Genomic DNA, 12,475 nt, shown 5'->3' with positions numbered 1-12,475 from the left:
GGAGAAAGTGAGAACGTATCGGAGTCAGGATGCGTTTTCCCAAGGCTGTGATCCACCTAGCGCCACTCGCTTCAACCCAACCCCAAAATCCCGGCGTAGCCTCCGAGCCCAGCGGGGACCGGCAGGCTGGGAATGCGGGCTGGGAGCCAGCGGGGACGGATAGCCCGCGGGGAAGCTCTTAGGTGCACAAAAGGAGCAGTCACCCTCGTGTCAGCCCCCCCCCGGGACGGACACAGCACCGTTTAATGAAAAGCCTGGCATCCACATTTCTGGCAACGGAATAAGGGGTTGGGTTTTTGTTGTGGTTTTCTTTTTAAAAAAAGCCAAGCCCGCACAGCAGCGGGAAGGGGTATGTGTCCCACCACGCCCTGGCCCCTGCAACGGGAACCCCAGAAAAGGCCAGGGAAGTTTATTATCAACTTCCAAGCTGGCTGCCCCCTTCCCTTGGGATCAATCTGGAGAGGAAAACAGCTTTCCCAGCTGGCTCCCATGCGGCATCTCCCCCCCGCCCGTCGGCGTACTCCAGCCCAGCTCATTAAGTCCTTTCCTCGTTAGAGGGCTGGCCAAGCCTCTCCTCCTTCCCGTTGCCTCCGACTAATGGGATTAGTGTTCAGCTGTGTGGTCCCAGCACGCTCCTCCCCACCAGGCCCCAGCACCCTCCTCTCCCTCTGCCATCCAGGCCAGAAAGCATTTTTATTATTTTTTTTTAATTTTTTTTTTTTTTTCTGCTGAATCGGGTATTTTAAGGCAATCCGAGCCGGTAAGGAAACGAGGCGGCGCCAAGGGAAGAGGAGGCGGACAGAGGTCATGGCAAAGTTGGAAAGAAAACGCACTAAAAACCAGAAAGGAGGAGAAGGGGGTGGGGGAGGAATTGTATAGAAGGAAATAATACTTGGGGGAAGTATTTGTTGCATGCATTATCCTGGGGGGTTTCCCCCCTTTTTATTGATGCTGCTTCCCCCCCTTTTTATTTAATTCATTAAAGTCTCCAGTGCTGGCCTCTATTTGAATAGGCAGCGGTCCTCCCTTCTCCCGGCGCAGCATCCCACGCATTCACTCCCTGAAAAGTCCTGCCCGCGGGGTATAAACCATGAAAAATGCGCCTGAAAACCAACCTTTTGATTAGAGCTGACAATCCCTGGGCGCTCAAACCGGCCATTCTCCCCCCACCGCCGTCCCCGACCTCCCGCCTCTGGCTCCCGGATCGGAAAGGAAAAATGACATCATCTCCGAGCCCCGCAACGTGGGAAGAGCCCGGGGTCAGAAGCGGGAACCCCGCAGCTCCCCCCTCGCAGGAAGATTGAGGAGAATTAAGGAGTTTCTCGCATTAAGGAGAAACTCGCAGGGAGGGGATTTAAGTGACGCTGAGGGCATCCTACCGCGAGCATCAGGGCAACGCGCCGGAGAACAAAACGCCGCGATGGAGGAATTTGCTTCGCAAAACCAGCATCTTTCTCTGTTTGGGACTGGCCGTGTTATGCTTGGCCTCTGACCCTGCAAATCCTGAGCCCTTATGTCGATAATTTCCCCCTCGTTACTGGCGATACGGCTCTGAGCCTGCCTGCCGGGGCAGAAATAATGCCCAAACAAACAAGCAACCAACCAAAACAAAAAAGCATCTTTAGAGCTTGGTTATTTCTCAGCCAGTTGCACCTTTCGAACACTTCCCATCACCATGGGAAAGAAAAAAAAAAAAAAAAAAGAGTACTTAAATAAAAATAAATAAATAGAGGTGAGGATAAAGCATGGAAAACAAAACAAAACTGGGAGAGCGCGTGAAAGAGATCTTTGAACGCCGACCCTATTTGCAGATACCCAGGTGCCGGCACAGCAAACCTCCTGCAAGATAAATATTGATCCTTCCACATCTCTCAGGACTTGGGGGAATATGTACATTTTTTTCCCTTAAAAAGGAAAGAAAAGCGCCATAGGGCATCAGCACGGGCTGCTCCACACCACCGTGTGAGGAGAGATGCAGAAGGTGGGCCGCCATAAAGCTGCTATAAATTCCTTTTCAAACACATCTGACTAACCCTCAAGGTGCGCAGGTTTTCCACGTAACGTGAAAAAACTTCTGAAAAATCTGTAAAACCCCCCCCATCAACAAATAGCATTCAAAATAAACAATAAACATAATAATTGCAAAATAAATAATAAACATCATAATTTCAAACTAAATAATCAATAACCATCCTCTTTCCCAGCATTTGCTGAGATTTGGGCCATGTGGAGGAGATGGTCTGGGCCAGGAGAAGCAGAAGATGCTCTTGGACTCGGGTGACAGACAGTGACAGCAACCACCACGCCGGACCCTGCCGTTGGCCAGGGAAACACGATGGAGATGAAGATAAGAGGGCTCTGCTTTCCATCACTCCAACTACCGCCACTATTAAATGCCAGAGCCGGCTCTCCAAAGGAACAGCCCTTCCTGCAGCACTTTTTTCCCCTCCCATCCCATTTTTTTTCCAGGATAACAGATTTCCAACATCAGAAGAGCAGTAAACCAAGGGAGAGGTGGGAGCCAAGAGCCCCCCACCCCCAAAGCCAAGCCTTACTATGTTCATGAGGGTGAGGACGTAGTTCTGGACGTGCTCCTTCCCGTGGAAGCGTACGACCGAGTCGTCCACCGCCAGCAAGACCTCGATGTTGTAGTCGTCCTTCCTGGCGTGGCGCCTCTTGCGCTCCGCGTCCCCCAGACGCTCCGTCATCAGCTCCAGGGAGTTGGGGAGATCACCCACCCGCACGCCGGGCACTGAGCGAGGCAAGGGGGGACAGAAGGAGAAACAGCCAGTGAGGTGACCCAACACCAAGGTGACACTCCAAAAAAACATAAATTAAGCAGGAAAAATAAATTACGATGTTTAATTCCAACAGGTCGCTAACCCAGTTTGCTCTACAGTGGGGAAACAGCTATGAATTGGGAGCACTGGCCCTAAAAGATGCATCTATGTGATGATGGCCCTACACTGTCCATTAGGGGGTGGTGGGACACCTGGGTATAGTTGGGGAAGACACATGCAAGGCTGGGGGTTGCCCCTTGAGAGCAGGTAGCCACAGACAGAGCATCCTTCATCATACCCTTCACCCTTCATCCTACCCTTCACCCTTCACCGTACCCTTCACCGTACCCTTCACCCTTCATCACACCCTTCACCATGCCCTTCACCCTTCATCACCCAGCAGTCCCTTCAAAGCTCTCAACTGCAATTCCATTAGCGATGTCACAAAAGCAACGAGCACACCCTGGAAAACTTTTAAGTGTGTTGTTTTTTTTTTTAAATCAGGGAGCTAATTATGGTGCCACAAGAGGTGAATAAACACCGGGGAAGGCTAATGCCTCGGCATAAATATAAACAGGTTTCATAGAGTGCTTTTGCACAACGTTGACCCCACGCTTGTAAACACTTCTGGGCGCGCTCGGCTTTATGCGGGTGAGAGGGGAAGTCAGCAGGCGATTTACGCACACAGAGGGCAGTGCACGGCTAAGCGATGCTATTGAGAAATAAAAGCCACTTTTTCTGCTTCAAGGCAAAGAAGAAGAAAAAAAAAAAAGGACAAGGCACTAGAAAAGTGAAATGAATTATAGAACAGAATCATAGAATCGCCTAGGTTGGAAGGGACCTTTCAGATCATCGCATCCAACCATCAAACTAACAATGACAAAAACCATCACTAAATCATATCAATAAGCACCACATCTATCCATCTTTTAAATCTCTCCAGGGATGATAATTCCACCCCTTCCCTGGGCAGCCTCTTCCAATGCTTGACAACCCTTTCAGTGTAAAAAATTCTCCTAATATCCAATCTATTCTGAATGCTGGGAAAAGGAAGGCCTTCCATTATCTGTTAAAAAGTCCGATCAACGCCACATTTTACAATGTACAGGTGATTAAAACAAGACTGCAGCACCTGCACCTCCAAGTTGCAGCCAGAGGCCAGGTCGGACCAAGCCTGGCTCCCTCCTGACCACTCACGAGTCCCAGCTCTGCTTCCCATCCCAAGGCCGATGTGATGATCCGTGGGCCTGATCGCACCCATCTAGGAAATCCTTCCTCTTCAAAGAGGAAGACTAGCTCGTGTGTAACTCATCCAACCTTGATCAAATTCAGAAGAATTTCAAAGTTCCTGGCAAAAACCCAGCATGCTGTTTCCTTTCTTCTTGCTGGTGACCCAACTGGCAGTTGGATCATAGGGCTAAAGCCATAGGGCGAGACATGATCCAGAGGGCAAGTGGAAGGAGAAATCTTTCCCCCCCAGGAAATAGTGATTATCAATTGCTGGGAAAGACTAGATTTGAGGAGTCCTTACCTTCGGGGTGGAGGTCCTGGCGGGGCTCGACGCCATCCTGCCGGATGGCCGACCGGCGGTAGACCACGTGTGCCCTCCCGTGCTCCTCCATCTCCTGCTGCCCCCTCTCCAGGGGCTCGATGAAGAACTCGTTGCTGTCAGTCCGAATCAGGCCAGCCTGGACTCCACAAAGAAATAAAGGGAGGAAAAAAGGGTGTGTTTTTATATATGCATTTGTGTACGTACACACTCCATATACTCATTGATGACTGATGAGTATATGCAAGGGGATAAGCATCCCAAATAAAACAGGTGTCCCGTTGCTTCTCCACAGCACTGGGATGGATCCATTACCACGTTCACATATGTTGACCCTTAATTTCTCCGGGAGGTGGGGAAAAAAAAAAAAAAAAAAGGTGAGAAAACCAACCGAACAGAAAAAAAACTGGCCACGGATCAAGTTATGTCTTTATATGGCTAGGAAATTCCATTCCTTCTCATCAGACATGAGTTCTTCTGCCGAACCCTGTGCACCGGGGACACAGGCTGCATGGGCTCCCACGCCACCTCGCCTCCCTCCATCCTCCCTATCCTCATCCTCGCCCCCATCCCCGCGGTGCTGGGGAGGAAATCAGCCATTTCAGCAACACCACTAACTGCAGACACAGCGAGAAGGAAAACCATCATCTTTGCCCCATCAAGTGCTCGGGAATTAACGCCGGGGAATCCCTTTGGAGGAGAAGCTGGAAAGCGTTACGGCTCCACCTCCCAAACGCGGGGAGGATGAATGAGAGGGCAAAGATGGTTGGAAATGTCATCCTGGCTACTAGCCTGCTCCTAATTAACACCAAGCTTCCCACCAAATCCCCCCTGACATCAGCCCCAAGCGCTCATATCCCGCAGCGCCGGCAGGCTCGGACCTCGAGCAAGCAAAAGGATCGCCCGGATTTGGCTTCCATCCCATGGGCAGCCCCTCCCCGAGCCCGGCATTTATTCACAGCTCCCTCCATCACGCAGACACACGCTCCTTCCTCCGGCGCTGCTTTTGAATAGATGCCCGGAAAACGCAGGCAGAACATACGGATCCGTTCTTACAGCAAAACCTTCAACGGCATCTACCTACTGGAGTCCTCATCAGGGCTGGGGTATTGGAACTGTTTCCATCAAATAAAATAAAATGTATTTATATATTTTTTGCACAGAGCGGCACGAAGACGTGAGCCGGGCTCTGTAAACAGCCAGGCGAAGCTGGGGCTCTTCCAAGCCCGCCTGGGTCATTGGATCCCCTTCGCATTCACGTACCGTTGCATTCATCCTGGCATCAGCCAACCTGGCTCTGTCAGACTTCATCAAATTTCCTGCTCCACTTGGGTTTTATTAGCTGCTTAACTCCTCTGGAAAGCAGGTTTTTGGCTGGTTTTGTTTTCCCTCCTTCCCAAGGAATCTAAGTACAGGCAGTTGTGCTAAGATCAACTTGCCTGACACACGTATCTCAGGTCCTTCCCGCAGGAGACGTTCAGGTCACCGGGGCAGGACCTCTGTGGCCAGGGCTTGTCCCACCACCACCCAGCAAGGAGAAGATGACCACAGCCAGGTTCAACCAAGAGTCTGGAGCCCCAGGCAAGGTAGTGGTGATGAGGCAGAGATCAAGCCAGGGAGTCAACCCGCAGGTCAGGCCCAGTGGTGGTTGGGCAAGTCCATGCCGTTGCTCTTTATTATATGATAAGAGAAGGTGGGCATCCATTGCTTAGCGCAAAAAAGAGTAGCTACAAAGGGCACAACGCTGGGCATCTGACACAGGCATCGCCAACACGCTTGGATTTCATAGGCATGAATGGCCCTGATGATTTCCCACCAACTAACGTGCTTCCAGCTTGCGCATAGTTACAAATTTGGGCTGGAGGGCCACTCCTCGCTACCCAAAATCAGCCAGCGCAGTACCCCTGCCAGCATCCTATGGCATCTTCTACCCAGCATCTTCTACCCAGCGGCAGAAGGAGAAGCGGGACACCACTACCCCCTCACAGCCCTGCCACGGGGCACTTCACCCGGGACGAGGCACCCCAAAGCCGGTTTATGGGTTTACGGTGAACAGCTGGGACTTGCTGAGTCAGGTGGCCGGAGGAAAGCCGCGCCGCCGCGCCAGGGCAAGGCTGGATTAAAACATGAAAGAGCCTTGTCCCGAGCCACAGCCCCCTTGGGCTAGTGCTGCTCTACCCATCTCATGACCGATTATGTACGGCTCAAGAAATAATGCGGCCCAGACTTTCCCGCCCGTGCTTTCTCCCAAAGGCGGGATGCAAACACACCGCCCACTCCAGCCACGACCCATCGCGTACCACGAGGACTTGCGCGCGCAACCGATCAGCCTAAGAAACGAAACGGAAACCACAGCGGGCATATCTTGGTGTTTGCAAAAATAATTAAAAAAAAATAATAATTTAAAAGAACAAAAACAAAACGAAACCAACCCAAAAACACCACTGCAAGAGGCATGCACGAACCTGCTTGGTCTTAAAAAAAGGAGCAGCTCGGGTTGTATTTCAGCATGTCGGGAGGGTTGTAACTGCGGGGAGGCAGCAAAAGCAGCCAGACGCCACCCGAAAAGCCCCATTGAGCTTTCCCTGGGCTCTCGCCAAGAGATCAACCCCATCCTCAACGATCAATTTGCCACGGGCTTCCCACCCCCCAATTCTATTTGATTTAATAACAGCAAATCAAATGAAACCCGGCAAGGTAGGACTGTCGCTACTGGTATTTCTAACGTGGGATGCTGTCTGCAGCTCCCGCTGAAGGGAATTCCCAAACGAGAAAATAAACGGCCCTTTGAAGATAATTCCAGTGGAAAGAGGGAAAATACACCTTTTTTTTCTTTTTTGTTTTTTCTTTTAAGTAAAACATCAAACTCACTTCTGCCAGCTCGCAGAGGGTGAAGTCTCTTTTCCAGCTCTCCAGGCTATGGGAGAGAGAGGAACTGGTCCCAGTGGTCTGGTGCCAGCCTCCCTAAGGGGGGATCCCCCCACCCCGGGTAAGCGACTCCTTCATCACCGCTGGGTAAAAAGCTCCAACTCCCACAGGAATTCAGGAAATTCTGACACTTCGGTGCAGCTGAAAACGTGGAAAAACGAATAAACTTGCTGCACTCAGCCAGAGAAGCAAGCAGCGCCGAGGAGGGGGAAACCCAGCTGCGTGCCTAGGATATATTTTTCCTACCCGATTCACACGTCATCTGGACAAAAAGTCCCAGAAAGCCGGGCTGTGTGAAGGCAGGCACCGTCGCAAGCCACCGCTCCCTTTTCATCCAGAGATTGTCCCGCGAGGACATCGTGGGGAGGGGGGTTGATCCATGGAGGGATGCACCTGCCCCACACGGACCTGGACCACAACCTGGCAGCAGCAGGGCACGGGTGGCACCAGGGCATGGTCTGGAGATGCTCCATCGCGACTTTGGAACCTCTCTGCCCATAGCTGAGGCTTTCCAACCCATCTAACCCAACGCTTCGCGCACCTCTACTGCTTTTCCCCCGGCTCCTGGTGCCAGGGGCAAGAGATTTTGGGGATGTCCACAGACCTGGAGTTGCTCCATCAGGGCTTCGTCGGGCCACCCAAGCCAGGATGTAGCTCCTGGTGGGGGTGAGGGCATGGAGACACGCTCAGCCCTAACTGATTAATTATGTTTTCAGCCCAAACGGGGCCGGGTTTTCACCTCACTGCCAAAAATCAGGATTATCGCATGGGAAAAAAAGCCCTCACACCCAAGTAAAAACCAAAGCTGAGGATGGTGGGATCTACATGACCAAAGAGACACCTCACCCTCTGGGCATTGAAACCAGCACCTTTTTTTCCTTCCCGAAATTAACCCTACCGTTCAGGAGCCGCAGGGAAAACCCTGGGAGACGAAGCAATACTTTTTTTGCACTGGGGCATCATTATGGGGACTGTTTCTCCCTTCGATCCCTGTTAATTACCGCTCCTGAGGGCTTTTGTGCCCTGCTTATCTGCTGCCACCCATCTGAAGCAAGCCAGGGTGACAGGGAGGGAAAACGCCGGCTCTATGGTTTGTGGCACATTGGCCTTTGGGGCAAGTAACCCCCAAAAAAAGGGGTTAATTTGGGGAGGGGAAAAAAAAATCAGCCACAGCAAGCAAGTAATGGTTCTTCACCCATCTCTGCAACGAGGAAAGCGCGAAGGAAGGAAGCGAGGTCGACCGCACGCTGCAAAAGCCGGCGTGGAAAGATGGGATGCCTTCACGCCCCGCCAGGGGAGACGGCGGCCTAAGTTAGGGATGTGGTGGCTGGGATCAGCTTTGAAATGATGTTACGGACCACAGCACCTTCCCACCCTGTAACGAGACGCCCTTGCGAAAAAAAAAAAAAACAAACAAAAAAAACCCAAAAAAAACCCCACAAAAAGGCCAGATTTTCACGCGTGGATGCCTGCAGCCAATAACAGTTGCGGAAGGTGCCACACTTTTGGCATCTGTGGAAAAAAAAAATAAAAAAAAAAAAAAATCAGCTCACTTACATGGCTAAATATGGATTTCGGAAAGACTTAATTTGTACTCTCTCTTTTCAAGAAAAGGGTTTGGCTTTTTTCCCCCCTTGTTATTTATAATCTCGGTCTCCCTTTATACACAGCGTAATCCCTTTGTGCACGCAGCCGTCGTCCCCAGCATCCCAGAACGCTTCCTCCGACCAGAAAACCAGCGGCCAAGCCTGGTCCTGCGCCTCCCACGCACCCTAAACTGGCATGCCAAAGCCACCATTCCCCTTTTGAAGCCCGGGGATAGCTTCCAGCGAAAGTGCACGGCAATTCCAAGGTACGTGCGTGTCAACGAGCTAAAAGGCTCCCTACAGCCGGTGCTCCCCACGTTGGGTCAGTCCGTACCTAGCACGACGTTACGGACAGTCCTGACCACGTACATCCCTCCCAGATGCTCTGCTGGGTGACGCTGGAGGTACAGCGTGGTCATAAACAGCACCCTCCCACCCCATCCACCCCTCTCACCGCCTTTCAGGTCTGGTTCTTGCTCCATTTTGCTAAATCAAGCTATTTTCACTGCCTTTTTTTTTTTTTTTTGGGGGGGGGGATCCTCTTGTTGCCACAGCTCCTGCAAAGGGGACGGAGGATACAGAAGCTGAGCAGATGAATGAGCAGACAAAAGCCGTCAGACTAACTGAAGCCAGAGGAGCACACAGCAACCTACACCAGCCAGAAAAAGAAAAACCACCCCATGAGAGAGAGAACCCAACTGCTACGTTGGCCGTATCACAAAATCCTCTTGACCGGGGGAGGCTTTGTCCTCCTGACCTCTTCCCCCAGCCCGCTGTCGCCCACATCTGCTTTGCCGGATGATGGGAAATTGCTGCTGGAGGCCAAGGGCATTTATTTGTTGGCCACAGAGCAATAAATACATCGCAGGAAGAAAAAAAAAAAAAAAAAAGGAGAAAAAAGAAAAAAAAAAAAAACAGAGCTGGGGTTTTTCCCCCCCCCCTAGTGCTGCTGGAGCTCTACGTGAAGAAACGAAACATCTGCGAGACGACACATCAGCAACGACAACGCTGAGAGGGCTCATCCTGGGGGAGAAGCCACTTCTTCCTTTACATGGGCTTACAAGGGTGGGTTTGGGGGTACCACGGATGGCAAGAGACAGCGGTGGCCGCACAAATCCACGCGCAAAAGCTACATCCTAAACCAGCGCTGCTGCTACGACCCGTGGCCAAGGGACGGCTGGAAGATGGGCAAAAATAATGACAACCCCCCCGGCCTGAGAAGGCACGCAAGGGGCTGGGATGGGAGAACTCGGGGATAAAGCCTAGGAAAGCCTGGAAAAGACAAAATAAAGCCTATTTGAGATGAAGCCCAAGAGTAGGGTGGGCTCCGGGGAAGAGAAACCCCCCAAGACCATCCTTGGTGGGACATGGACCCAGCGGCCGCCCGCTTCCAGCATCCCTTCGCTCGTGATGCCAATGGGAATCGTACCTACAACGCGACCTGCACACTGGGGAAAAAAAAAACAGCTTTTCATTCCAGACGCTTTGCCGGAGTGATAGGAAATACCTTTAAAGCTTTCGAGCCTGCCCAAATCCCCCAATCCCAGCCCGACCCATGTCCTGGAGAAAGTGCTGCAAATTCACGGCTTCACCCCGTTCCAAACAAGATGCTTCAAAAGGTGTGGATTATGTGCTAAAATTGTTGGCAAAAAAAAAAAAAAAAAAGAAAAGAAAAATAAAATATACTGCTATACGTAGGTGGAAAATGTATTTCTAGCTGTGCCGCTCTATCATTTCTGCTCGCATAGTAACACCAGGCGCTGTATAAAAAGAAAGGAATGCCAAATTGTTTGCACTAGCAGCCAAAATTGGCTAAGGAATTCCCAGAATAAAACAACTGAAAAAGAAACAGAGAGAGATATATATATATAAAAAAAAAGGGGGCAAAATAAGGCATTTATTCCAACCCAGGAGTAACGTTAAGTGGTACCAGGAGAAAACAGCAAATGCTGGCACCTAAAACAAGAATCAAATTGGCTCGAAGGAAATTTGAAGGGCGATGGGCCAAAAGTATAAAAATAATAAGAAGCGATTCCTCAAGCCTGTCCAAGGTAGGAAACCCACCGGCAGACCAGACGTCGGGGCCAAGGAGGGAAAAGAGCCATTTAAGTAATTAAAGCGCTGCAGCAGTAAGTTACCGATGCTGAACTGCGCCCGCCCTGCACTCAAGCAAGCCCAAAGGCTCTGCGGACACCAGCTGTTAGAAAAAAAGAAGAGGTTCTCCCCCAAAACGATGCTGAGCGGGAGCAAGACCACATGCTAGCGGTGATTTCGGGAGACGCTCGAGCTCACCCAGCTTCATCGAAGAGGTGGGAAACGCAGAGAAAAAATTCCTGAAGCAGCCCCAAGGTAAAACAGGGGTGAGCCGGGATGCGGCAGCATCACCGGCAGCGTGGGTACCCGTCCCAGAGGCAGGGCCAAGCCCGCGGGCATAACGGCACCTGACATGGCCCAGCTCGGGGCAGGAAGCAGCCCAGACACGGGACAGGCAATTTTTTTAACCCTTTTAAATAAAAATAGCGGAGGGGTGGAGCACTCGCACGTGTAGCGCCCTGCCCTGCTTACGCCACCAGCCACGTGGGGAAAGGGGACCCACAGCAGCCAGCTGGGAGATGTACACCTAAGGCATCACCAAAAAAAAACAGGTTCCAAGACGCCGTGATCCACCTCTTAAGAGAAAACCATCCCGAAACAGCGCACACAAACCGCCCCGCCAGCCTCCAGCTTACCAGTCCGTCGCAGTTGCTGATGGCCACGGCGGCACCGGGCATACCGGAGATGTCACCGGTGAAGAGGCAGCGCTGTTGGAGGGGTTCCCGGAAAAGCACCTCAAAATCCTCCTGCCATTCAGCCACGGCGCCCGGCGGCACCAGACGCCGGTTGGGCCTCAGCCGGAGGTGCAGCTCCTTCCCGAAAACTGTGACATTGAAGTAGAGCAAGCGGCGCTGGGGGGACTCATCCAGGGGGCTGCGGGGCACGCGGCGGCGGCGGCGGTGGTGGTGGACTGGGGGACAGGTGGCTTGGCCGGTGCCCACCGCCGCCTCGCCGGACACCACGTGCGAGAGGAAGCGACCCCGGCAATCGGCGCTGAAGGGCACGATCACACCATACTCGCTGAGTTTGCCGGCCAGGAGGAGCTCTGCGGAGACAAGGCAGAGGGAAGGCGATGGGCGCCAGGCATCCCGCTCCGGGTGGCGGGATTTTGGTGGCCAACCCAACGCCGGGTGGCCTTTGGCGAGCCCCGCCAAGCCCAACAACCCCTTTATCCCCACCCCCCACCACCCCTTTCCCCGAATCCCTCTCTCCGCTTTGTAGTTTTAACCGGGCGCGTCAAACGTAGCAGAAGAAACTCGGGCTGACGTGCCCGGAGCACGCCAACTATTTCCCACCCGGCCTCCATCTCCCCCCTCAATTTCCCATCGAAACCAACACCCCCACCCCCGCCGCCTCCCAACCCTCCTCCTTTTCTCCCCATCCTCGGGGGTGCGACCACCTGTGGGAACACACACGCACCCTCCCTCCCCTCGCCACGGGGGCCGTACCTGGGGCGCTGCCGGCGGCCAGGCAGCCGTGGAGGGGGACGAGGCAGGAGAGGACCAGCCGCAGATAATCCATTTGGGGCCGGCGGGACG

General features: G+C 52.5%; 1 protein-coding gene across 5 annotated transcripts in view; it reads right to left on the bottom strand.

Annotated features, from left to right (window-relative positions):
• Positions 1-12,475, bottom strand: part of ADAMTS14 (ADAM metallopeptidase with thrombospondin type 1 motif 14) — a 38,712-nt gene extending 26,237 nt beyond the window's left edge. For all 5 annotated transcript variants that reach the window (XR_008467166.1, XM_054207167.1, XM_054207169.1 and 2 more), the window contains exons 1-4: positions 12,386-12,475; positions 11,573-11,982; positions 4,312-4,468; positions 2,556-2,752 (exon numbers count right to left, since the gene is read on the bottom strand). Coding sequence is in view for 4 of the 5 variants with exons in the window: in XM_054207167.1 (XP_054063142.1) it covers positions 2,556-2,752; positions 4,312-4,468; positions 11,573-11,982; positions 12,386-12,458 (837 nt within the window). In the remaining variant the exon portion in view is untranslated. The remainder of the gene's footprint in view (positions 1-2,555; positions 2,753-4,311; positions 4,469-11,572; positions 11,983-12,385) is intronic.

The sequence above is a fragment of the Rissa tridactyla genome, chromosome 6 (genome assembly GCF_028500815.1).
Source record: "Rissa tridactyla isolate bRisTri1 chromosome 6, bRisTri1.patW.cur.20221130, whole genome shotgun sequence".
NCBI lineage: Eukaryota > Metazoa > Chordata > Aves > Charadriiformes > Laridae > Rissa > Rissa tridactyla.
Note: the sequence above shows the minus strand (reverse complement) of the source record. Positions and strands in the feature narration are given on the sequence as shown.